The 24,166-nt window shown below is 49.1% G+C and overlaps 1 protein-coding gene across 8 annotated transcripts in view; it reads left to right on the forward strand.

Annotated features, from left to right (window-relative positions):
- Positions 1-23,986, forward strand: part of B3GAT1 (beta-1,3-glucuronyltransferase 1) — a 62,465-nt gene extending 38,479 nt beyond the window's left edge. For 3 of the 8 annotated variants that reach the window (XM_014941577.1, XM_014941575.1, XM_014941578.1), the window contains 6 exons: positions 8,249-8,359; positions 8,513-8,659; positions 11,501-12,009; positions 14,520-14,816; positions 20,120-20,227; positions 21,616-23,986. In XM_014941577.1, the coding sequence (XP_014797063.1) occupies positions 8,356-8,359; positions 8,513-8,659; positions 11,501-12,009; positions 14,520-14,816; positions 20,120-20,206 (1,044 nt within the window). In that variant the 5' untranslated portion in view covers positions 8,249-8,355 and the 3' untranslated portion in view covers positions 20,207-20,227; positions 21,616-23,986. Of the gene's footprint in view, positions 1-8,248; positions 8,377-8,512; positions 8,660-11,500; positions 12,010-14,519; positions 14,817-20,119; positions 20,228-21,615 lie in introns of all 8 variants that reach the window. The other 5 variants (XM_014941580.1, XM_014941581.1, XM_014941579.1 and 2 more) reach the window with 4 other exon arrangements.
- The last annotated feature ends 180 nt before the right edge of the window (positions 23,987-24,166 follow it).

Consider the following 24,166-nt stretch of genomic DNA (forward strand, 5'->3'; position numbering starts at 1 on the left):
CACCTTTGAGAGATACTTGATGTTTGCTATTGGAAAAAAGGAAAAATTATGCTTTTGAAAACTAAATCCCCCTTTTTAAGGTGTTTCGGGTGCACAGCGGTGGCTTGCTACAGTTGGAGAGGGCCAGCTTACTCACTAGCTCTGCCAGGCTTCTTTTTTCCCCGTTTTCATGCATTAGAATCAGGTTATTAATAACCCTTTTTAAATAGAGCAGGATTTTTTATATATTTTTTTTCAGGGGTGAAAAAGGGAAGAGCTCAGGAATTAGAAGTAAGTGCTGATGGCTGTGAAGCCAGGTCTCAGGTATGGAGGTGGTGAGCTCTTGGGAGGGTGTGTGCCGCGTCCTGCGGTCCCCGATGCTCCCCCGACCTCCTCTCCCCAGCGAGGCAAGAGGCACCAGCACGTGGGAGGTGAGCGGTCTCCTCTCCAGGTCTGCAACTGGGAACATATTGCAGAGCCAGCTGGGGAGATAAAATTAGGCCTTGTGGCTTGCTGGGCACGACTCTTCCTATTTGATGGTCATATTTGTGAGAGCCTGGTGTTAATTTGATGTGTTTGGCTCAATGATTCACTCTTGCAGATCCCAAAACCGTGGCCTTGGCTGGTTGGAAAGGTGAGGCTTGGCGGTTATTCCGCCTCTCTCACACGAGGAATCATGCGGAAGCGCGCGTCTTCAAACCCTTTGGACAAAGCATATGCAAAGCCTATTATGGAGCTGAGGAATTTAGTCCAATCGTGTTGAAATTGGGTCATCCTTTGTTAATGTTACTTTTTAAAATCTCTGGAAGTCAGCGGTGCACAAAATATTCAGTGCCGATGCAGACCACGGAGGTGGAAATAGAGGGTCTGGAAATATGTCTGGCTCTGACAATGTTGACACCATCTTAGATGAGCAAAGGGTTATCACTCAAGGTATCATGGTGTCACCAGTTCGAGGAGATTTATGGAGGAGCCCTTAGATGAGCTAATTGTTGGAGCGCTCATTCCCCAGCAGGCATTCAGCGCTCACTCACAAGCAACCTTAAAGATAAGTCGAACAAGTTTTCATGGGTGTCATCAGCATTTTCCCTAAGAAAACAACTCCCAGTTGCCTTTCTGTTTTGGATTGGAAGTGGGCTGTAAGTCAAACAGCTTTTCATCTTGATGGAGATGCTTTTTTAAAAACCGTGTGTGAAGCACAGCTGTTTATCAAGAAGTATTGGGTGCTGTAAATGCTGCCTCATCCAAGACCAAGTCAACCCATGGCTTTCCTGGTTTGAGAGCATGTGGTCCGAGCGTTCCCAATCCTGACTGAGAGACCAGTGCATCCCGGTGCCAGCACAGCATCTGGGACAGACAGACAGGCAAGAACGTTGCAAAGCCCAGGTTCAACCCTTTCTACCCTTTGAGGATCTAAGAGAAGATCCGCCTTGCTGTTGGAAGCAGTGAAGTCATGGGACTAGGCAGTGTAGGAAGCACAAGAGCAGCACCATCACGTCTCCCACCCTGTTTCTAGCTCTGGCCACCTCTGCTCCCTGAAAGGGGAGGGGATGGTCAGTCTTGTCCCAAATAACAAGCAACAGGATGAGAGGAAGGTCTCTTTTCCCAAATAACAAGCAACGGGATGAGAGGAAACGGCCTCAAATTGCACCAGGGGAAGTTTAGGTTGGATATTAGGAAAAATTTCTTCCCTGAAAGGGTTGTCAAGCACTGGAACAGGCTGCCCGGGGAAGGGGCTGAGTCACCATCCCTGGAGGTATATGGAAGACGTGTCAATGATGTGGCACTGAGGGACATGGTTTAGTGGTGGACTTGGCAATGCTGGGTGAACAGTTGGACTTGATGTTCTTAATGGTCCTTAACAACCTAAAAAAATAATTTTTTTAAAAAAAAACAGTAATACCGGCATCTGCAGAGTTGGAGCAGAACAGTTGGACTTGATGATCTTAACGGTCCTTAACAACCTAAAAAAATAAAAATTTTAAAAAAACCAGTAATACCGGCATCTGCAGAGTTGGAGCAGCACGGAGGGAAGATTAATCTGGAGAAAGTTTCTGATGCTTGTTAAAATTTGGTGGAGGGAAGATTAATCTGGAGAAGAGAAAGTTTCTGATGCTTGTTAAAATTTGGCTGAAGCTCTGAAACTCAAGGGTTTATATGTTTTCCAAACTGGTGGGTGGTTCATTCTAATTCTGGATATGCAGTTTATTCACATACACAGCTAATCCTTTTTCGAATCCTGTTAAGTTCTTGTTCTTCTTAGTATCCTGTGGCAATAAGTTACAGAAGCTAATTGTGCTTGTGTTGAGCTCCCTTGATCCACTTTGCTCATGCTTGTTTAAATTTGAAGTGTTGTTCCGAGAGGCTTGGTTAATATTATTTTAATTTATTTTTTTTCTGGGAGATAATCTGTGTTCTTCATCCCATTTGTTGCAATGGGGCTCAGGACTGGGAAGGGGAGGGGAGGGTGGCAAGGTCGGGGGAACGTTGCGATCTCCGTGCCTCAGTTTTTCTAACAAACAGCTTGGAAAACACAAGGAGCAGCCCCCGTCTGTGAAGCCAAGGCAGGTGGAGTGACAGAACTAGGGTTTGCAGGTGAAGCTGGACAAAAGTACCGAGTGGGAAAGCGGCCTCCTAAAAGCAAGCTTCCTTTCCAGGCTCTTCCAATATCTCTGAATTTTCGTGTTTAGAAAAGACAGGGGTGCAGGCAGCTCTGCGGGAAGGCTGGGCTGCAGAATCCTGTTCTCCCGTGAGGCGGGAGAACCTGCGGCCGAAGCTGGCACCCCCCATTAAATCCTCGAAGAACCAGCAATTCTGCGCACTCATTGCTCAGTTCTGGCTATGCTCAGCTTAATAACTAAACAGTAATTAGCTCCGCAGTTTTGCTACTATACTTATAATAGCCCCCATTAAAGTTATGGGGTTTTTAGGCAGTAATGGCTTACAGAGTAATTAATGAGCACGAGGCTTTTATTACTACCTTTATTTTTAGCCTGTGCTTTACAAGCCTTTTCTGCCAAATACCAAAATCTTCGACAAGAGGCTTGTGGCACCCGTCCCCTGCCCACCCTGTAATTACCCCGTGCCTCCGTTCCCCCGTCTGAGAAACGGGCACAAGAGTGATGTGCTCGCATGCCCCAGTTGCTTTCTGTGCAAGATGAACTGGCTCAGGCTTGTGAACTTGGATGTAAATCCCAAAGAGTTTGTCGGGTGGCGGGGGTCGTGCTCTGGCTGCTCCGTGGATCGAGGCTGAGCGGAGCGACCGGCTCTGGTTTGTGCCGCTCCTGCATCATTTTCCAGCAGGGATCAGAACCAGTGGCTCTTGCAAAAGTGAAGGAAACCCTGTGCTTAGGTTGAGGGGATACTTTGCCCAGAGGGAAAAGCTATTTATTAGTGAGAATCTACTTTGTATCCTGAAGTATGAGTGTTTATTTTCTTTGTAAAGCTTTTGTTGTAGGATTTGGCTGTGTTTATTTGTTATTTCCTGTTTTGAAATACAAGGAAGCACTTGGTATGTTTGTTTGGGTCTTTGTGTGTGTTTTTCTAACATTTAGACAGTATTTTTACTCCACTGACTTATGTACATATATAAATTCCACTCAAGCAATTCTTTAGTTTAACACGTTCTAAATCACCTCTGTTCCATGTGGGAAAACCAAAGAGTGATGACGCTGGGGCTGAGCAGCCCCAAAGGAAGAAAGGAGGTAAATCTGACTAGAAGCCAGATTGCAGATCAAATCAGTGCTTCCTACGGTAAGTGTCAGAGCTGACGCCAATTAACTTGATTTAAAAAAAGAAACTTCAGCGTTTAATAATCCAGCACGTTACCAACACATGGCTCCAGGATTTATTAAAGCTTTTTTTTTTTATTAGATGAGTGCCCTTTTAATATTATCATGCCTTGACTTCATTGCCCTCTGCCGGAGGATGGGAAATCTCTTCCACCATGTGGCGTAGCTCTTCTGCTTGCAGCACCTCAAAATACAGTTCTGCCAAGGAAAGTCTTTCCAAACTGTGCAAAACGCCTTTGTCTTAGAGATATTTAACCCCCCTAAATCACTTACATTTGAGCTGGTGATTTGTGTCTTTTGCCTGGTTTTTCAAAACTGAAACCAGAAAGTATGCTTTCTGTGGGGGAAAATGGAGTTTGATCTTTTTAATTAAGTCATGTTTAAATTTGTTCCTCCTCCTTTTCCTTGTGGGGGAGGACGTAGCAGAAGCCTAAAACTGACAATCTGAACAAAGCCAGGTTTTGTTTTTAACATTTTCAGTGGGAAAAGGAGAGTGGTAATATGATGGGGCAGGGGTAGAGCGAATGCCTTGAAGAGGGCTGTAATTTTCCCCAGACTAATTTTTAGCGTGTCTCAGTTGTGCCATAAACGGCAACAAAAAAAGCATCGTTCGGCTTTGGCAGCAGGGGATTTTTGGGATGCAGGGCAAGCCCTCTGTCTTGGGCTGTGAAGCTGTGACTTCTCTCACCAGCGGTGTAAAATCGCAGGCGCCCATGTATTTCCAGGCTGATGTTGTTTGCAGGAGAAAATGGATTTCACCTTTTGCAGCTTCACCGCGTGCCGGCGAGGTGGGAGCGTGGCTTTGCTACACCGAGAACTGGCGTCACCCTGCACTGAGGCCCTCGACTGCATTAGTGTGTTGAGAGGGAACACGCTTGAAATATTTTGTCTGAATCCTGATTTCGTAGTGCTCACAGCAGCCCCCAGTGAATTCACACCCGTGTCCTTCAGCTGGGCTCCTCAGGGTCATCGATAAAAAGAAATGGCTTCGGGAGTTAAGAGTGAGGAAACGTCTCTGCTGCGGAGGGGAGTGTGTGGTACACCACGGGTGTAGAGTGTACACTCTTGGGGTGCAGAAACTGGGGTCAAGATGTGGTCTGTGGCTCCACATTCTCCCCCAGCTGACCATCACCATCTGGGATGTGGATCCATCCTGGGGTTGTGTCCCTCTGGGCGTGTGGATAAGGAAAGAACATTAATTACAGCTGTTGCACGCGGGGTATCTGATTTTCATCCACAGCCCACAGTTGCCGATGGTGCAAAAGGAGCTCAGCTCCAGGAGGACACGGGGAGGAAGGGTCCCCACGGCAGAGAGTGCCATCCCTGGGAGCTGCCAGCCCCAGCAGAGCTGCAAAGCAAAGCCAACAGTTCTCTCTGCTGGGGCAGGAGTGGGCTGCATGGGTGGCCCTTGGCAGCTGGAGCACCAAAGTGACAGATGATTGACCAGGGAGCTGCTAAATGCTCCGTGGCAAATTAATAGGAATCAATGCTGAAGAGGCCAATGCACAGATTGTTGGAGCCTGCTCATTTTCCCCTGGGTTGAGGGGATGGACAGAGAGTAGCACCCCAGCCCAGGGTGAGCCTGTCCTGTGGGAGGACGAGTCTGGACTGGCCAGAGACAGTGAAAAGGCATCTTTAAGGTAAGAGCACTGTGTTGGGAGGAAGCTGCCCTTGACAAACGGGGCATTTGGTGCGTGCCAGCCGGCGGTGGCAGCTTGCCAGATGCTGTGAATGGACTCTGAGTGGCTCTTTTAGCATGTCGTTTCCTCTCGCCCCCTCTGCGGTGGCAGGGTCCTTTCCCTGGTGCATTTGCAGTGGAAGCACTTCGTTAGGCAAGGTGTTCTGTCTTTCCAGAGCTGCCCCTTAGGGCTCTGCCCTACAGGGATGCTCAAGGAATGTGTTCTGGCTTTATCAGAGGATTCAGAGGATGCCAGCACTCGGTGCCCTCTGTTCAGGCACTGACAGCAACTGCAGGGACAGCAAAGATGAGGCCAGATGCTCTTTCCTGAGGGCACTGTGTGCTTTGGCGGTGCCAGGCCAGTGGGATTTCTCTGGCTCTGACAGCTGGACAGGGATGCAGCAGAAGGCTGATGTTTGCTGGAATAATTCCTCCTCTTCCTCCCTGGTTTGTTTTTATCTGGATGAGGCTGCTTTCTCCAGTTCTGAAACAAATGGGGACAAATAGGCGTTGCTGGGAGGTGCTTCCTTGAAAGTCTGCAGGGTGTTTGGCTGCACAGAGTTATCCTTGGGCTCTGAAAAGCTTTTTCCTGCTGATTCCCCATACTTGACTGCAGGAAACCTGGCTTTCCGTAGAACCAGGTGTGTTTGGTGGTTCATTTAGAGGGCTGTCGGTGTTTCCTCTGGAGACCCTTCCAGAAGATTGGCTCCCTCTTATCACTCTCACTACCTGCAGCTTTCCCTGCTCCACCACAACCTCCTTCCATACCCTGGCATTTCCTAAATGCCATTTGCCAGCACGTCGGCTGATTGCATCCTCTGCGTGGTGCCAGAGGAGGGTGGGTGCACATGAGGAGGATGGGTCTCCAGCTCCGTAGATGCTGGCACTGTGATCTCTGGCTGTTTGCTGGCGTTGGCTGGGAATTTGTTGACAAGTTGGGGTTTTGTATGTGTGGAAAAAAGTGAAACTTGTGTTGAGGGACATTTACATGCCTCTTTTAATGACAAAGGCCACCCTGTGTGATCCCTACCACTAATTTTCCCTGGTAAATTAATACCTCTGTGATCGAAGTGCTAATTTGGAAGAACCAGGTTCTGTCCAGCAACTTGAATATCGCTTGCTTGCACTTTAAAAGGACAACCCGTCGGTTCTTGGAGCCGTTTTGCTTCAAGTCTTCTGCTGGGCTGCGTGCCGGAGTAGATGCTGGCACTGTGATCTCTGGCTGTTTGCTGGCGTTGGCTGGGAATTTGTTGACAAGTTGGGGTTTTGTATGTGTGGAAAAAAGTGAAACTTGTGTTGAGGGACATTTACATGCCTCTTTTAATGACAAAGGCCACCCTGTGTGATCCCTACCACTAATTTTCCCTGGTAAATTAATACCTCTGTGATCGAAGTGCTAATTTGGAAGAACCAGGTTCTGTCCAGCAACTTGAATATCGCTTGCTTGCACTTTAAAAGGACAACCCGTCGGTTCTTGGAGCCGTTTTGCTTCAAGTCTTCTGCTGGGCTGCGTGCCGGAGGCTGGCTGTACATCCCAGTGGTCAAGGCACGGTCAAGGGAAATTCAGATCGGTCCATATTGGGCTAATCAGGGATTTGAACCTGGATCTCTCCATGACTGCCCCATGCAACCAGGAAAAATCAAGCTCCAAGGCTCTCGGGAAAAACATTTGTGAAGTAGTGTTGTGTCTACAGCCCAGGCTTGAGGAGCTCCCTTCTCTTTGAAGGTGGGGATCTGATTGTTTCCAGGGCGCTGTGGTGACAGCGATGACCAGCCAGCAGCTGTGCCGTGGGAGATCAGGGCTTTTCCCCAGATCAGGAGGCTCCCTGCCTTCCACTGCGGTCTTCTCCGGGTTCTCCCTTGCCTGCAATGTTCCCATGGGAACACTGGGACTAAACTGCTTCCCGTGTTTGCAAACTGGCCGCCCGGTGTGTCCCTGCTAAGTGATGCACTTTGCTTGCCAAGATACCGGGATAAAATACCGTCTGCTTAAATCTTGTATGTGCTTGTATTGAATCAAACTAAGGCATTTGTGGCAGTTTAATACACTCCAGTCGCAACATCTCTGAGATGGGAAGAAATGAACCCGAACAGGCCGTTGGAAGCCTGAGTTAAAACCGGCTGTGTGGAAGATGCTGGCGGGATGGTCTGAGCTGAGGGGATTGGAATGACAGGGAAACGCGGGGACACCCGCTCGGCTGGAGCTGTGTTCCCAAGAGCGTAGGTGCAGTCACCCTGAGTGCTCTGCCTGGCATTGGGAGAGGGCCTGGTGGGCACTTGCAGATGTGTCAGGCAATTAATGTGGTCGTTATGGTCTCTGCTGGCACCATCCCTGGAGGTGTTCAAAAGCCGGGTTGATGTAGTGCTGGGAGGTCTGGTTTAGTGATGATGCTCCTTGTTTGTTGTGTGGGTGTCTATTTTTGTCAGTTGGGTTGACGGTTGGACAAGATGATCTTTAAGGTCCCTTCCAACCTAGAAGATTCTGTGATTCTGTGATTCTGTGGTGTGGTGAGGCTTGGCCAGCTTGTGGATGAGGGGTCCTTTTCTGCTGGGGGTGGTTCACACGTGCGGCACTGAGCAGCTTTTGCTTGGCTGAAGCCAGGGACTCTCTTGACAAGTGGCTGCAGAGGAGAGCCAGGCTCTGGACACCCAGGCGGCACCTCTCCCTGGAAGGGTGGGACACGTTTCTGTTGCTTCACTGCCCCAGTTTGTCTTACTCTTCCTAAAGAGGATTTGTGAACTCTGTGGAGCGGCTCCCTTGTACTTTTCTCTGCCGACTCACCTTTGCTCTGTGTTGCAGGTTTCCTTCCGCATGAGTCCCTGAGGTTCCTGCTGGCAGCTGTCCTGTAGAAGTGCCCTCCTGCTCCTGGTCTCAGCAGCCGAGGCCCCTCCAAACCTGCTTCTGCAATGGGTGGGTTGTAAGCACTGGTAAGACCTACGAGTCGTGTCGCCTTCGCTGCTCTCTCCCTCTCTCGCGTTCTCTCTCTGTCCTTGTTCCTTCTTGCCCATTTATTTCTGTTCTCCATGTGCTCTGCTGTTCTGTCTCTGGGGTTTTCACTGTCAGGTAATGAGGAGCTGTGGGTCCAGTCAGTCTTGGAGATGCCGAAGAGACGAGACATCCTGGCTATCGTGCTGATAGTTCTGCCCTGGACGCTACTAATCACCGTCTGGCACCAGAGCACCATTGCTCCACTGCTTGCAGTGCACAAGGGTGAGAGAAATCAAACCAGCCCATGCCCAGTCTGTGCATCCCTCCCTCGTCCTCATCTCCTCTCTCATTTCATTTCTCCATGGCAGCCATGCTCATCTCAGCTCCCAGTCCATGCTCATGCAGAAGCCCCCCCACTTCTGCTGTAGGGCTTGTAGGGGTTCTTCAGAGACATCAAACTCCAAGCCATGGGATGTGCTTACTCCACTTGAGAGCCCTTTATGGCCTAAATCCAAAGTACTGAAGGAATATGCTTTTCTTTGTTCCCTGTTGATCTGTAAGAGAGGATTTCCTTCCTGCTGGTCTTTGCAGCATTCTGCACACAAGGTAGTCCAGCAGGAAAGCTGCAAAAAAAAAAGAGAGCAGTGGAAGCAAAGCTGCCACTCGAGACAGCTTCTCTGGGAGACATGAAGCAAAGAGCATTTTTTGAGTGTCCTCCTGAAAGCAGAAAACTGATGCGCTTGCACTTGAAGGAGAAGGCAAGATCCAGCATCTCACCTGATTGTTTGGTAGAGATACAGTGCTATGACAGAATCAGCTTCCACACTCCCTGTCACACAAAGCATTACATAGAGCCCTGGTCCCAATCAGATGAAGGCAGAAAGTTTTGGGGGACTCTGCCTGGCCAGAAGCGTCCCAATTTTTACCCTGTCCTCAGCTTAGCAGCAATATCTAAGGGCTTTGAGATCTCTTGGGGGCTGGAAGAAGCCACGCTGCCTATTGCGGTCTTTATTCTTGGTCCTGCCCTTCTGCTGAGCACCAGGGCAGGCGGATGAGCTTGGGGAGGCTTGTCTTGTGGGGAAGAAGGCAGCTCATTTTCCCTCTCTGGTCCCTTTCTCTGGGAGATTCTCTCCCCTTTTCGTTTTCCCCACAGTTGCTTATCCTCTTGCTGAACAGACTGAGGTACAGTTTCAGTTTGAATTGCCAAGAAGTTCAGAGTCTGTCCTGAGTGGCTTCACCTTGCTCCCTGGGGCGGTTCTTAAGGGAAAGGTAACTGTGATCCCCTCTGAAAGGTGGACAGTGCTTCAGAGGGTGAGGGTTCTACTGGGCTCTAGAGCAGGACCTGAAAAACTACTAAGAATATGCTGTCTGTATACCCATTTGATTCGGTGCCCTAAAAACTGGGAGCTGTTTTTTGTGAACGGCCACGGAGTTACAGCAGAGAGACTGCTCTGCTCTGACTCAGTCCTGAACTTACCCATGACCTTGGTAAGACTCTTCCTCTCCCTCTGCTTCCCTGAGCCCCCAGTGGAAAATGAGCAGTGATAGAGACCAACCTGAAAGCTCTTGGGAGAAATCATTTTGTTCCTGTAATGCTTTTCTGAGATCCTTTAGTAGCAGGTGCTGAGAAAGAGATGTGCATCTATATGCTAGAGAGCACAGAGCGGCCGTGCTTACACGTGCCAGGATTCACAGCTGAGGGTTTGACCTGCAGGGGTTTGCAAACCATCCCAGGCACTGTCCTGGCTAATTACATTTGTGTCTGTGTCCAATGCATTTTGTAGATTTATTTTTGAATTGATTCTAGTGTTCTCTGCTTTCAGAGACCTCTGCTATGTGTCACCGATGTGCTTTGCCTTATATAGGGCCCAATACCAATAGATATATATCCCCTTGTCCCTGTCCCCCTCCACCAGATAAACACCCTCTCTCCGTCAGTGCAATGGCCTTCATTCAGTCCAGGGCTGGTATCAAAGTCTGTGCTGCTGGAAGAGTAACATTCTGTGAAAAAACCATAGGTAGTACCCTGCTGGGTCAGATCTAATGTCTGTCTGTTCCTGTTCTTTCTCATCTGAAATTTCTGGTAGTAGCTGGTTTTGCAAAATCTATGGCTCAAAGTATTATGTGCCCACCAGAGAGCTGCTGGCTCACGTCCTGAATGGAGATGCCCCTTCATCTCTGCCAGTTCTGACTGTAGACCGTGGTATTCCTGCTGGTCCACAGTGGTACCAAATGGTCAAAGTTGCACCCTGGAACAGTGAAAAGTGCACGAACCCTTTTTTTTCCCCTTGAGCTGATCGTGAACAAGTCTCTCTTTGCAAGGATTTTATATGTTTGGATCAGTGTATCCTATGTATATACACACTGGTTGCTGTTCACATCCACACTACTGAAAGGGCTGTTATGTTCAGAGGTTGGTAGGGTCTTTTTGAGGAGAGATTAATGAGAAGCAGGTGAAAGTCTCTGCAGGAAAAAACCTACAATTACAGGCTTTAATTCCTACTCTCCGTTTCTGGATTTGAAGTGTGTCTTTCCCCACTTCTCTGTGCTCCATCCCAGGGCTGTTAGGAGAGCAGTGGGTACCGCAGTATCCTGGCCAGACGATGCTGCTGGGCGACCTTCACTGACTTGCTGTTTTCCACCAGTTAGTTCCCTGCCTCCCACTCCAGGTGCTCCAGTGCCCGAGTGCAGAGCCACGAGTCCTGTCCCACCAAGCATGGTGCCCAGAAGCACCGGAGCTTTTCAGGAATGACAGGTCATCGGTCCGTGTTGCTATTTTCTTTATCTAGATCTAATTGCGGTACAAGCCCATCTCTGCTGGGTGCTTTTTGAAGTTGCTCATTCTGAGCGCTCAGCTGCAGCATCGCCCTCGCTCTCAGGCCATGTTTGGTGCTGGTTTTCTAACGGCAGGAACTTCTTTTCTCATATGTGTTTGTCCCTGATTCCTTTATTTATTTGTGTCCTTATTTATTAAAGCCTCCATCCGAGCTTGTTTCCTTTCCTCTGAAACCACGAGGGTGACCTGCTGTTAGCAAGCAGCCTCCTGGCTCAGCTGGGGGAGGGGGTGGGTGTCGGAGGACCGAGTCCATGCGGCTTTTTCTTCTCTCTCATACCCTTGCTCAGATGATGGTGGTGATTCCCGGCGTGATCTCGCTGCAGGCTTGGACTCCAAGGAATACTGCTTGTCAGACCGGGACATTGTGGAGGTGGTGAGGACAGAATACGTTTATACCCGCCCACCCCCATGGTCGGACACCCTCCCCACCATCCACGTCATCACGCCCACCTACAGCCGGCCTGTACAGAAGGCAGAGCTGACGCGCTTGGCCAACACCCTCCTGCACGTTCCCAACCTGCACTGGATCCTGGTGGAGGACTCCCAGCGACGCACGGCGCTCATCACCCGCCTGCTGCGGGACACGGGGCTTAACTACACCCACCTCAACGTGGAGACGCCCCGCAACTACAAGCTGCGGGGAGACATGAGGGACCCCCGCATCCCCCGGGGGACCATGCAGAGGAACCTTGCCCTGAGATGGCTGAGAGAGACCTTTAACAAAAATAACAGCCAGCCTGGGATTGTTTACTTCGCCGATGACGATAACACCTACAGCCTGGAGCTTTTTGAGGAGGTAAGACCCTGCTGGGCGGCCCCCACACTGGCAAAATACAACAAATTAGCCCGTGGGGTATAAAAGATGCTGTGTATTGAGCTGAGGAGATGCTGTGTGCATCCTCTCCTGAGCTCTGGATCAGCCAGATAAACTGGAATTCCAGTTTATCCCACGGCATGTGATCAGGAGGCAGACAGGTTTCACTGTAAAGGAGGCTAATGAGGAGCTGCCTTCCCCTGCGGGGAGCCTCGTTAGGGTTGGAGCACGGCCTGCTGTCCGACGTGCCTGTGCAGAAGCACATGCTTAGCAAAAGAAATCTCAGCCATCTTCCTTCCGTGCCCCACTCTGGAGGAGATTTCCGGCTGGTTCCTGATGTTATCCACCTTTTCTTCTCCACCACCACCTGTGTGTTGCACTTGGCTGGCTGTTGATTCCTGTTTGTTCTTGTTTGAGGAGTCCCAGGGTCTCTCAGGCTGCTGTGAGCGAACAACAGGGCTGAGATCTCAGCCTGGAAGCTGGTGGCTCCAGGAACGGCGATGGCAGGCTGAATTTCAGCACACGCTGATAGTGTTGGCCTTGAGCTTTCCCACCTTTTCTGTTGGTTCCACTCCCGTTGGGGCTCTAAAAGGACTCCTGAGCTTTGGGTTTGCAGTGGGTCTGCAGGGGTCTTACACTGCCAGGTACACTGTACCTCACCTGGTCTCCAGCTCAGAAATTACTTCTTCCCTTGCTGCCCTGAGGCTGTGCTCTTGCAGCATGGGACAAGAAAGGAGGACTGCTTCCTTCCCCACCAGTTGCCGGTTTTCATACCAGGGATCTCCTATTTATTTGCTCCGTGCATACCCTTTTTCCTTTCCCTGACGGCTTTCGCTTTAGCCACAGGAACCTACATGCTTTTAAAGCTGAAAGCAAATTAAAACTGAATGTCTTTCTTCCACAGCCCCCTTTGAGCCTGGCTCCGGCAGCATCTTGAGACAGCCACTGCACATTAATAAAGCAGAGAGGGTTCCTCCGTTCACTCGTGTTCTCTGCTCATAGAGGCTTCTTCTCTCTGATGTGTAGCTGCAGTTGAGGTCACACGGAGCCAATGAAATGTGCTGTGAAATGCAGAAGACACGCACTATTGTTCCCTGCGGACAGGGGCTGCTGTTAGCATGTGTATAATGCAGAAGGGCAAGTGCCAGAGCTCCTCTGGTCTCGTTTGCAGTAATTAGCAGTGATGAGATTAGCTCTGGGAGATCCCTGATCTAAGAGACTGGGCTGGGAGCAGAACGCGAGGCTGAGGCTGCCAGCGGAGCAGGACAGGGCGCTGGGGGTGAGCGGGCAGACTGGCATTCAAAGCAGCTTTGTTGGCAAGTGCGGGCATCTGAAGCGTCCCCTGATGGCTCCTCTCTATTTCTGCTCTGGGTTTGTGGAGGGGCTGCGCTTCTCAGCGGTCCCTGAGGTTGGGGGCTGCAGCAGCACCTCACCCTAAAGATGTTTTTGGTGGCTCCTAGGTGGAGATTTGCGGCTCGAACTCCTTAGCTTTCAGAGAAAGCTCCGTTCTTCCTAGATGTGCCATTCCTGCTCTTGGACAAGGCGCTTCCCTCCTCTGTGTCCTGATTTCCCCAGCTGTCCATGTGAAGGACCGATGCCCCACAGCTCTAAAGACCTTCAGACAAAAAAAAAAAAAAAGCACTCTTAAATCTCAGTGATGTTTATTATTGGCAGCTTTGGTTTTAGTGCTTGGTTCCGCAGCCATCCATTACTATTGCTATTCTTAGTTGCCACTTTCCAAAGCACTTTGCTGCTCCGGCTCCAAGATGTACATCCTCGTGTAGGTGAGTAATGAGCTCTGCGGCTCGGTCCCAGCCACAGAAGGTGCCTGGGAACGTCACCCAGGCTCTAAGCTCTGATAAAAAAGACATAGAGGTGCTGGAGCAGGTTCAGAGAGGGGCGACAAAGATGGTGAGGGGTCTGGAGAATAAGTCTTATGAGGAGAGGCTGAGGGAACTGGGGTTATTCAGCCTGGAGAAGAGGAGGCTGAGGGGAGACCTTATTGCTCTCTCCAACTCCCTGAAAGGAGGGTGTAGAGAGGTGGGGGTCGGTCTCTTTTCTCAAGTCACAGGCGACAGGATGAGAGGAAATGGCCTCAAGTTGCACCAGGGGAGGTTCAGGCTGGATATTAGGAACAATTTTTTCCCTGAAAGGGTTCTCAGCCATTGGACTGGGCTGCCCAGGGAGGTGGTTGAGGCACCATCCCTGGAGGTGTTCAAAAGACGGGTTGATGTAGTGCTGGGAGGGATGGTTTAGTGATGGTGATGCTTCTTGTTTGTTGTGTGGGTGTCTATTTTTGTCAGTGAGGTTGACGGTTGGACAAGATGATCTTTAAGGTCCCTTCCAACCTAGAAGATTCTGTGATTCTGTGATATTTGTGCTGAAGCTCAGGGACATTGGCCTCCTGTAGGACCAGGAGCAAGGAGAAATCGTGTGTTGGGTTTGATCCTTCTGCGTGCACCCACCGTACCCTTCTCTTTCCTTGCCTCCAGATGCGCAGCACCAGGAAGGTGTCGGTGTGGCCAGTGGCCTTCGTCGGTGGCTTGCGCTACGAGTCGCCCAAAGTGAACGCCGCGGGGAAGGTCTATGGCTGGAAAACTGTGTTTGACCCCCACCGCCCCTTCGCCATCGACATGGCGGGGTTCGCCGTCAACCTCAGACTGATTCTCCAGCGATCTCAGGCTTACTTCAAACTGCGAGGAGTGAAGGGAGGCTACCAGGAGAGCAGCCTGCTCCGGGAACTAGTGACCTTGAATGACCTTGAGCCGAAAGCTGCCAATTGCACTAAGGTATGGTCTTTTCCTCCTGCAGGGGTTGTGAGGATCCAGAGGTAGGAGAAAGCCTGTTCAACCCCATCACTTACCCTCCGTGTTTGAACAGGGCACACCCCCCTTGCAAGGGAGCTGGGAATAGGCAATTATGTCTTAAAATGTGTAGCCAGCATTTTTTTTGATTACAGGTTGCCATAGGCCTTGAATTATGGAGTCTTCTCTCCCCTGTAACTGTTCCTCTTTTTTTTTTTTTTTTTTTTAAATATATTACCTCTAGAAAATATCCTTATTGTTTTCAAGGTGGGCTTATCTGTGGCCTTGCTAATCCCCTGGAATTCCACAGGTGAAATGTCTGTCAGTTGCTTTACGTGAATTCTTGTGGGGAGAGGTGCTTTTGAGCACCAGTACTGCTGGGATAAGCTGGTACCACAGGAGATTTGGCCCTCTGGAACCCATGGGAGCTGTAACCCAGGGGTACCAGCCACCCTGTTTCCTGGTAATAGGCAAAGACACTTCACACAATCACTGCCTTATTGTCCAAGTTGCCTTCTCCCCCTTGACATCGATGCAATATCACCGTCGTTGTCCACAATAACCTGGATTTGCCTATGCCAGAGATAATGCAGCAATGTTCTAATGCCTGGGGTGTTGCTCTGAGCTCCAGGAGGCTTCCAGGACACTTCGTTTAGGGGGGATTCTACTGCTGTCAAATGACTGCTAATTATTTGACTGTACACATTGCCTAGGAGCCACCAGGTCATGGAGCAGGACCCCTTTGTGCTATATAACATAGAAACTCGGGACGCAATGATAGTTCTTGCCCTGAAGACTTCCCAGTCTAGGATGAGAGACAACAGATGGGTATCTTATCTGGAATGACAGGGGAGCGTGCGAGATACGACGAGACACTGCTGATTAGTGTGACGGGCATCAATCACAGCACATCGGCCACGGAGGTGCTGGCAAGGGCTTCTGAGAGCTTTGTGAGTGGGTGCACTGAGCACTGCAGGGGTGGAGGGGGTCCCTCTCAGATCCCAGGCCCCTCTCATGCCTGTATCTGTAGAAAGCACCAGCCAGTCTGATTTCAGGAGTCTTTATTGCTTAATTATCCCAGGAGGATTATTATTTGTTTGGCAAATAAACTCTTACTGCCAACAGAGGCAGTGTTGGATCCAGGTCTCCAGCCCTTTTTGGGATAGGAAAAAATTTTGAATAATACCCTTTGTCTCTGCTTTCCATCTGCACTGCTTCACAGCTACGGAAAAAACCAGGATCTCAATGTTCAGCAGTGCTCAGGCAAGGAATCCTGGAATGAGGACGAGGAGCTGAGGAGGAGGAGCAACTTTGTTTATTATCTGCTACCTGCTGTGCCTCATTTTTTACATCTACGTGTCTGTGCTTATGGCTGTCCAGCACTGGGATAAATAACACAGATGGTCTCCCAAGGGTGGGAAAAGAGATTGGATTAAAATTAGATCTCTGTTGTTGGGCACTGTGTGCCCTGCTAGCAAGAAAGCGCTGGCTGGAAATAAATGTGTTTTCCAACAGGCCAAGGGAGATGCACAGGTTGCTTTTAGGCTGATTAGGGGTGTTTACTTACACAATCGTTGGTACATTGTCCCTGCTGTAAATAACTGATGGAAAGAAGGGGTGTTAAAAGGCTGGGGGTAGGAAATAACGGTTGTGGAGGAACACATGGAGGAAGGAGAGGAAGGAAGAGATTGTTTCCAGGCAGGAGGGTAAAAATGATGCTGTTGGCCAGGCTGCCATGTCAGTGTGTCACACCAGAGCTGCGGGTTTGGGAGGGAGGGGAAGCAGGAATCGCTCACCAGGATTTGAAGCAGAGTGTGTTTCTTTGCAGTGAGATTTATATTAAAAATTATGATGCTCTCAGAGACGAGTTGTTAAGGAGGATCCAGAGAAGTGTGTAAGATAAGCACAGACATCTGTTCTCCAAAAATCCTGCCTTCCTTGTGTGCGGTGCCGGTGTTTGTAATATTTACCAGAATTCAGCCCACAAATGCACACTCCTGCAAAAAGCTGAAGCTTTGGCCAAAGACATACATCCTGCTTATTTTCTTTGAGTTGGGAACTGCCCAAAACGAAGGAGAAAATTCAGGAGGGAAGGGTTGGTTTCTGCTGGAGTTGTAAGGAAACAAGGCTTTGTGAGCATGCTGGGATTTCTGTGTTCTGCTGCTTCTGCATTTCCCCCCCTCCATCCCCCCAAAGCAAATATATACTCTCTTCGATCCATCGACACAGGAGAGAGCTCTGAGATTCTGTATTCCCATAAGGTTGAGGTAACCAGGATATATTCTGCTTCCCGTTTTCTATTAAGACCTGAGTGTTCTCAACCAGGGAGCCCTTAGAAGAGAAAGGCTTCGAGTGGCCGTGGCGATTGAAAACGCCTCAGCACGGGCTGGCACAAGGGGACAGGCCACAAAACACAAGGTCATTGGAAATGAGGCGTCTCTTGTTCCAACTGCTCCTGGAGCGGCTCGTTTCTCCGGGCAGAGGTGGACGTAGGGATGTTTCTTTGGGTGAGGCAGCTTTTTGTGCACTCGGGTGGTCTTGGTAGCAATTCACGGGGACTGAAGCGGTGGCTAAAAGTAGTCATCTCTCCCCTCTCCTTGTCTCAGAGCTGAGTCAGAGCTGAGATGAGATCCGCGGGTTGGTGTTGAGGTGGATTTTGTGGAAGGGAACTGGCTGGGGAAGGGGCTGTCTCTGAGGCTTCAATGCTACCCCCCTACCAGTGCCTGTGGGCACTGGTAAATGCCACAGTCAGTGTAATGATTCCTGTCAGACACAGGCTGGAGAAGAGGGAGCAAAGAAGGCTCCTCCAGCAGCACCTGAACCCCACACTGTGGTTACCGTGAGTCTTGGAGCCAGCTCTGGGAGGGGAATAACCCCTTGTACATGTGGAGGAGACCAAGCCCATGGGCCCGGCAGCCGCAAGGAAATTGCCCAGCAAAAGGAGACCAGAATCGGCTGCTTCGTGATGCCACAGATCTTAAAGCTGTCTCAGAACGGGCAGGAGAGAGGAAAAATGTCAGCCTAAGGCAAGAAGGCTTGAAAAGGAGTGCTTGGCTTCCTCCGGATTTCATCCTGTGGACTTTTTGCACAAGCCAAAGCTTCCCTGAGGCATAAAACAAACCCACTGGCTCATGGAAAAAACCAAGCCATTGGCTGAGAGGAAAAGCAGGTGTTTCTGTACTAAATGGTGATCTCCCTCCCACGTTAAAGAACACAGCGTGAAAAACGGTAGAAGCTGCTGTATGAAGTTGCAAACTCTGAAAATTCACTCGATTTAATTAATTTGATATAACTGTCTGTTTTGGCAATCGGCTTTAACGATGCAGAAGTGGAATACAGTTGAAAGAAAAGCTACTAATGTATTAATTGGGGTCTGTTTATGGAGCGTGTGGCTGGAGTTGTGTGTGAGCCCTGTTCCTGGCCATCGGCAGTGTCAAGCCTTTAGGAGTCAGGAGTGGAAGGAGCTCTTACCTGCTCCCGCTGGGAAGGGGAATTGGTGACAAGACCTGGACCACGTTAAGGTTTATACATTCTTTTTCTTGGGTGAGGAGCCCGTAGGCGACGCTTGCACAGCGCCGAGAGCCGCTCGTACCGACCTGTTTGCTTTTGCCTTTTCATAAGGAAAATAAGGCAGTAATTGCATCAGCGTTGCTGCAGAGGGCGAGCAGGACTGCAATAAAGGCTAACTTTGATCAGCTGGCTCTGAAGTGGTTGTGGGGGAGCGAGGAAATGGTTTTCTGGACCCACTCCAGCCAGCAGTTGGTCTCCACCGCCTTTAGTATTAGCAGTCGAGATTTCAGCCCAGGCACAGGAGGTGACTACTCCCATCAGAGACAAATTTGGTCAAAAAGCATCCTGGGGAGGTGAGGGTGCTGCTGTGTAACCCAAAGGGTTTGGAAAATGCTTTGGCTCATCCTATAGAAGCAGAATGTGCTCTTGTTTTTTTGTTTTTTTTTTTCAGAAAAGCAGGGACTGGGTATGAAATGGTTTGCAGACACTGTGATTAAAGGCTCAGAGTATTGTCATAGCAACAAGAGGGAAAGCCCCGCAAGGTAGGAAATATCAATGCGAGCAGGTGAAGGGAAGCAGGAAACTGCAGCTCTGAAGGGATAAAGCTGCTGCCAGAGATCCAGGTTCTAGGAGCAAAGCTATAATTGAGTCCAGTGAGGGGAGAGTATTTAAATGGCTTCTAGAACCATCTGTAGCGGCAGTATAGCACAGCTATAAATTATTATTAATAAATTATTTACCTGTAATACTCCCCCTCCTGCAAAAATGTTAGACCACCTCTTTAATTTATTTTTTTTCCCAATTCTCCTCCACACACGTTGATCTATATGAAACTTTGCTGCTAAGGCTGAGGGAGGCTTTAAGTAGAAGCTTCAGTTCTGTTTTAAGCAAGTTGGGGAGGGGCTTTAAAGTGATGCAACTTATTGACTAGTGGATGGCAGCTTGGGCCAGCATTTCAAAGGAAATGCGTGTGGGGCTTTTGAGGTGATGTGGTCAGGTAATGTTTGCTGGATTATGCTTGCACGTGGGAGGAAGGGAGCGTTCTGTAACCACCTCCTGCATCTTGCAGCTCTGAGACAGCAGAGAACTGGAGCAGCAGTAAGTACTTCTCGGATGGCATGTCACTCTCACGTCTTTTAAGAGTCTTGAAAGAATTTAAAAGTGAAAAAGGAGTGATAGCGAGGTCAGGGAGCAGACTGATGTCTTCCCTGTAATGGATTATCAGAGATGCTTTTACTGTTTCACACATCCAAAGGCAGTGGTGACGACTGGAGCTGCTGGTGGTACCCGGTGTAAGTGCCTCTGCCTTCTGACACACCAGTCACCGTGTGACCTGAAGTGGCAAGAATTCTCCTTTCCACTCTGAGCCGACCAACAGCCCCACACTGGCCAAGGATGCAGTAACAGGATAACCAGGAACCAGAGTAAGGAACCTGGTCTGTGGGGAAACACACGTGTGATGCTCCGGTTATGAAGGAACTGCCTTACATCATTGAAAAGGTTGATGAGCCTTTCGGGGAAGATGGTTGCTAACTACATGGAAGGAGCAGGTTAATGTCCCAAGACGGTACACTGTAAAATGGGTAATTTCTGTGCACTGTGCATTTTGGAGAGCACTAGGCCTGCCTAAATGAAGTTTTATGCAAACCTCCCTTCAGCTGTGAATGCACCATTAGGCTCCAGGGTAGATGGTTAAATTGCACTATTGATTTAATGTGCAAGAATATTTGTTAGTGCAGTGAAGAGATGCAGCTAATGACTTCTGTTGGCTTCTTCAGATTTTGGTCTGGCATACGAGGACAGAAAAGCCTGTGCTGGTGAATGAGGGGAAGAAAGGATTCACAGATCCCAACGTGGAAATCTGACTGTGCACGGCTGAACACCAGGTAGGAACTCACAGTTCTGAACAGTAATGAGAAGCAACAGTAAAAAAGGAAAATAGCAGACAATGACAGGAAGAAGACAAGAGCTCTTTTAAATGTGCTTTTTAATTTTGATTTTTCCCTTCTCTGGCCTTCCCTTGAAGGTCAGAGGAAGGTCCCTTCCCTTCCTTTCCCTTCCCTGACCATTAGTTAATCGCTTTTTTATCTTTAAGACAAGCTGCTAAAGGGGAAATACCTGGTGAAAGGTTGGGAGGAAGAAGAGAAATCCAGGGAGTGAGAGTTTAGGCAGGAGCTACATTGTTAAAGAACCAAACCCGTGTCTAAATAAGAAGGTTGCCTTATTATCTCTACTAATACAGCTAGAGCACAAGGGGGAAGGATGTGGATTAATCCACCTTCAAACACCTAAGGAAAGCTCAGGCAATATCAGAGAGTGCATTTTTAAGTCAGGCAGAAGTGTTCATCGAGGGAAGAGTTTAATTTATATCCACATCAAAGCCACACAAAGTCAGTGACAAGGAAGGGAGGGTGTGGATTAAACCCCAGATGAGGTATTTGTTTACCTAAAGTGAGCATGAAGTGTCTCCTTCCCTGGAAAGAAGGGAAGAGCATGCACATTGATCGCCGACTTTCTGCTTATCTGTTCGTGCCCTGCCTTCTCACCTTTAATTACCCAAGCATCCTGGTGTGTTTAGTCTTCTGTATCCCCAGAGCACACTCTGCAGTGTATTCTGGAGTGAAGGAGGTGTTCAAAAGACGGGTTGATGTAGTGCTGGGAGGGATGGTTTAGTGATGATGCTCCTTGTTTGTTGTGTGGGTGTCTATTTTTGTCAGTGAGGTTGACGGTTGGACAAGATGATCTTTAAGGTCCCTTCCAACCTAGAAGATTCTGTGATCTGCATCCACCCTACATTGCCACTCTTCCTTATAATAGGGGAAAAAACCCCCTTCCCTTTAACTGGAAGATAGAACCAGGCCTGGAAGGGAGGGAAGGTTGCTGCTTTGAATACGGAGAAGTAAGAGCAGCAAAGGAAAGGGGTAGATTTGCTCAGCAGCGGTGTATTTTTAACAGCAATGAGCTCTCTTATAGCACATTCCCTGGGGCTGGCTGGCTGGAGCCCTGCCTCCTGCAGCGGCCTTTGCTGCCCATTGGCAGGACAGGGGAGGGAAGCCTGCACTGCATGTTATCCGGGCTATATATAGTGGCTTTGCGGAGAGGCCATCGCTCTTCGGCGCTGTCACAACTGCTTTTTCCACCACCACCCAGTTGCCTAGCAGCAGTCCTCGCAGATCTGCAGTGGGAGATGGGTTTTGGGAGGGTTCCAAGGGGTGGCAGCTAACTGCAGCGAGGCAGAAGGGTGATATTCATGCGGGCTGTGTCTCTGTTGCAGGAGATTTCTTCATGCGCGGCCTGCAAGGTTCCTCTCCGCAGCATCCAACCAGGCAGACGTGCAGTCGCCAGGACCTCTGCTGACTTCCAAGAGTTTTAGCCTAACTGAAAACAAGCAACACTGCATACATAAACTCCCCAGATTTCCCTGCCCTTCCTCCTGGACTCTGAGCAGAACCAGACGCTCTGGAGGTGGAGAAAAAAAAAAAGGAAAAAAAGCACAGAAAATACAGGACTGACATCGACTTCGGTGCGAGCCCAGCTGCCTCACGAGATGCTCGGTCTGGGAGAAGGCACACGATGCACTGAAGCCACGGCCCGGCTGGAATGGGAGTCTGGACTGAGGGGGCTGTTTGACAGGACCTGGAAGCAAGGGTGAGAAGGGCCACAGGAGAGTGAGTGGTGGCCCCCGGGGACTTGTTTTTCCTGAGACACACGTACCTTGTGGCTATGTGTGCCACAGCCTACGCAGCTCTCTGGTGACGGAGGGGACAGCTGCCTTCTGAGATGGCACCTTAGCCCTTAATTTTAAACCTACTTTAATCAGTGTTTATTACGCTGCACAAGACAGGAAGGTTTTGGGGGGAGGGAGAAAAGTGAGGCAGGTTAGAACAAAACCATTAAGTATCTCTGTTTTCTTTGTATTCCCTTTCCCTTCGTTAGTTTCACGGGCGCTCTGACATACCTCTGTGCTCCTGGATGGAGTTATATTTACAGCATGTGGTTCTCTCTTCATCCACGCTCAAATAACTGGAAGGGGGTTTGAATGAGATTGTTGTGGCCGTACACCGTAATACTTCATCCAGGCTAAGGTCTTGGTTCTGTTTAGCTCTAATTTGGGTCACAAGAGCATTAGGTGTGGGATTCTCTAAAGGGTGCTCCTACGTAAAGCCCGATTTCCACTCTTAAAAAATAAAGTTAACGGCTTAAAACTAGGGATTGAATGATAAAAGCTGATTTTAGTGCATTTACCATTCTACTGGAATGTATCCTTCAGCCCTAGCCCCTTTTCCAGGGCCGGGCCACGCTACTGCAGAGCTGCCGGCGTGAAAAGCCACGCTGGAGCAGTCAGAGAGTTAACGTCTGATGGAGAGAGAGAGCAGCACCCTTGTAAAGGGCATCCTGTGCTTAGTGTTCTGTTCCTCCAGCACCTGGCTTGAGGTAGGTTGAAAAAACTATCTATAGAGAACATTCAGTCGCCTCCCACCTGTTCTGTAACATCAAAGGACCCGAGATAGCTTTGATGAAAGGGTGTTCTCTGATGAAACTCTATTTTGCTTCTCAGAGACACAGGACTGAGCAATGCAGAAGAAGAACCTGGGTGCTACCACCTTGGTTGACTCTGTAGTTGAGACTGAGGAACTTGCTGAGGAGGAAACAGGTACAACAGACCCCCTTCTCCCCACTTCCAGCCCCTTTATAAAGAACCAAAATTTACCTCCCCCCTCATCGTTGTTGTCAAACCTCTGATCAACCCCCCACTGTCCCAATTCTTTCAAAAAGGTTTGAAGCACAATTTTACCTTTGAATTGAGGGGAAATGTAATCCTGGAAATAGACGTGGTTATTTTTAGCCCTAACACGTAGAACTATTAAAATGCTGTAGGTTTGATTGTTAGCTTCACAGCGCAAAAGCCTCCCCTTGGACTAATGACATCCTGTATCTCCTAATATTTAAGGAAAAAAAAAAATATTTTTTGTAAATTATTTTCTCCCACTGTATATCGAAACCGTTGGGGAGAAGTTGCATCCTTTAGCTCCCAGCCACAGAAGCCTTGCTCCGTAGCCTTTCCAAAAATGTTCCTTTAGATGCACTGGCTGAAGTGCTGCTTGGATGGAAAGCGTTTGATGCCGCTGGCTGCTCTCTGGGAACGGGCACTGACATCTTGTCTTAAACCCATAGCTCTCTGCACTCGAGCAGATTGATCCTGTTACTCTACCAGCCTTCCAGGTTCACTTCAGTCTGCAAACCCTAGAGTGGAAAGAGACATTTTTAAAGGACTACGAAGTTTTCGTACCATTTATCTAGTTTCCAGCTGCCGGCCTCTCCGAGCTGCATGTTTTGTTTCACAAATCTGAATTCCAGTCCCTGCTGGGTTGCAACCTTCCCTCCTCAGAAGGAAATAACTTTCAGGAAAATGCCTAAAGTCCTGAACACAACCCTACAGTTACGCTCCGCTCTCCTCAAAGGTGGTCCCCACAAACCTGGGCCCTTCCAGAAGTTACCGTGGTCCTCAGGAGCAGAGATACCTATGTTCAGTAAGACCAGCTCTGGCCAGGATGGAGTGTATTACAGCTGCACTGTCTGTTCTCAGTTTTAAACAAACTGTATTTAAATTTGTTAAATAAAATTATGGTTTCTAAGAGCCAGAATACCCCGCAACTCCCTTATCAGAGACAGTGCACATGTTTGGTGTTTCTCTCGTAGCGCGAATCCTCTGGTTATGGGAACAGAAAGCAGGGGCTGAGCGACTTCTCAGCGACTCTCAGCAGATTCACAGCTTGAGTTTAATCTCTTCCTCTGCCTAAAACGACGTCAGCTCCCTAGTGACT

Source organism: Calidris pugnax, unplaced genomic scaffold, assembly GCF_001431845.1.
Source record: "Calidris pugnax isolate Ruff unplaced genomic scaffold, ASM143184v1 scaffold97, whole genome shotgun sequence".
Lineage (NCBI taxonomy): Eukaryota > Metazoa > Chordata > Aves > Charadriiformes > Scolopacidae > Calidris > Calidris pugnax.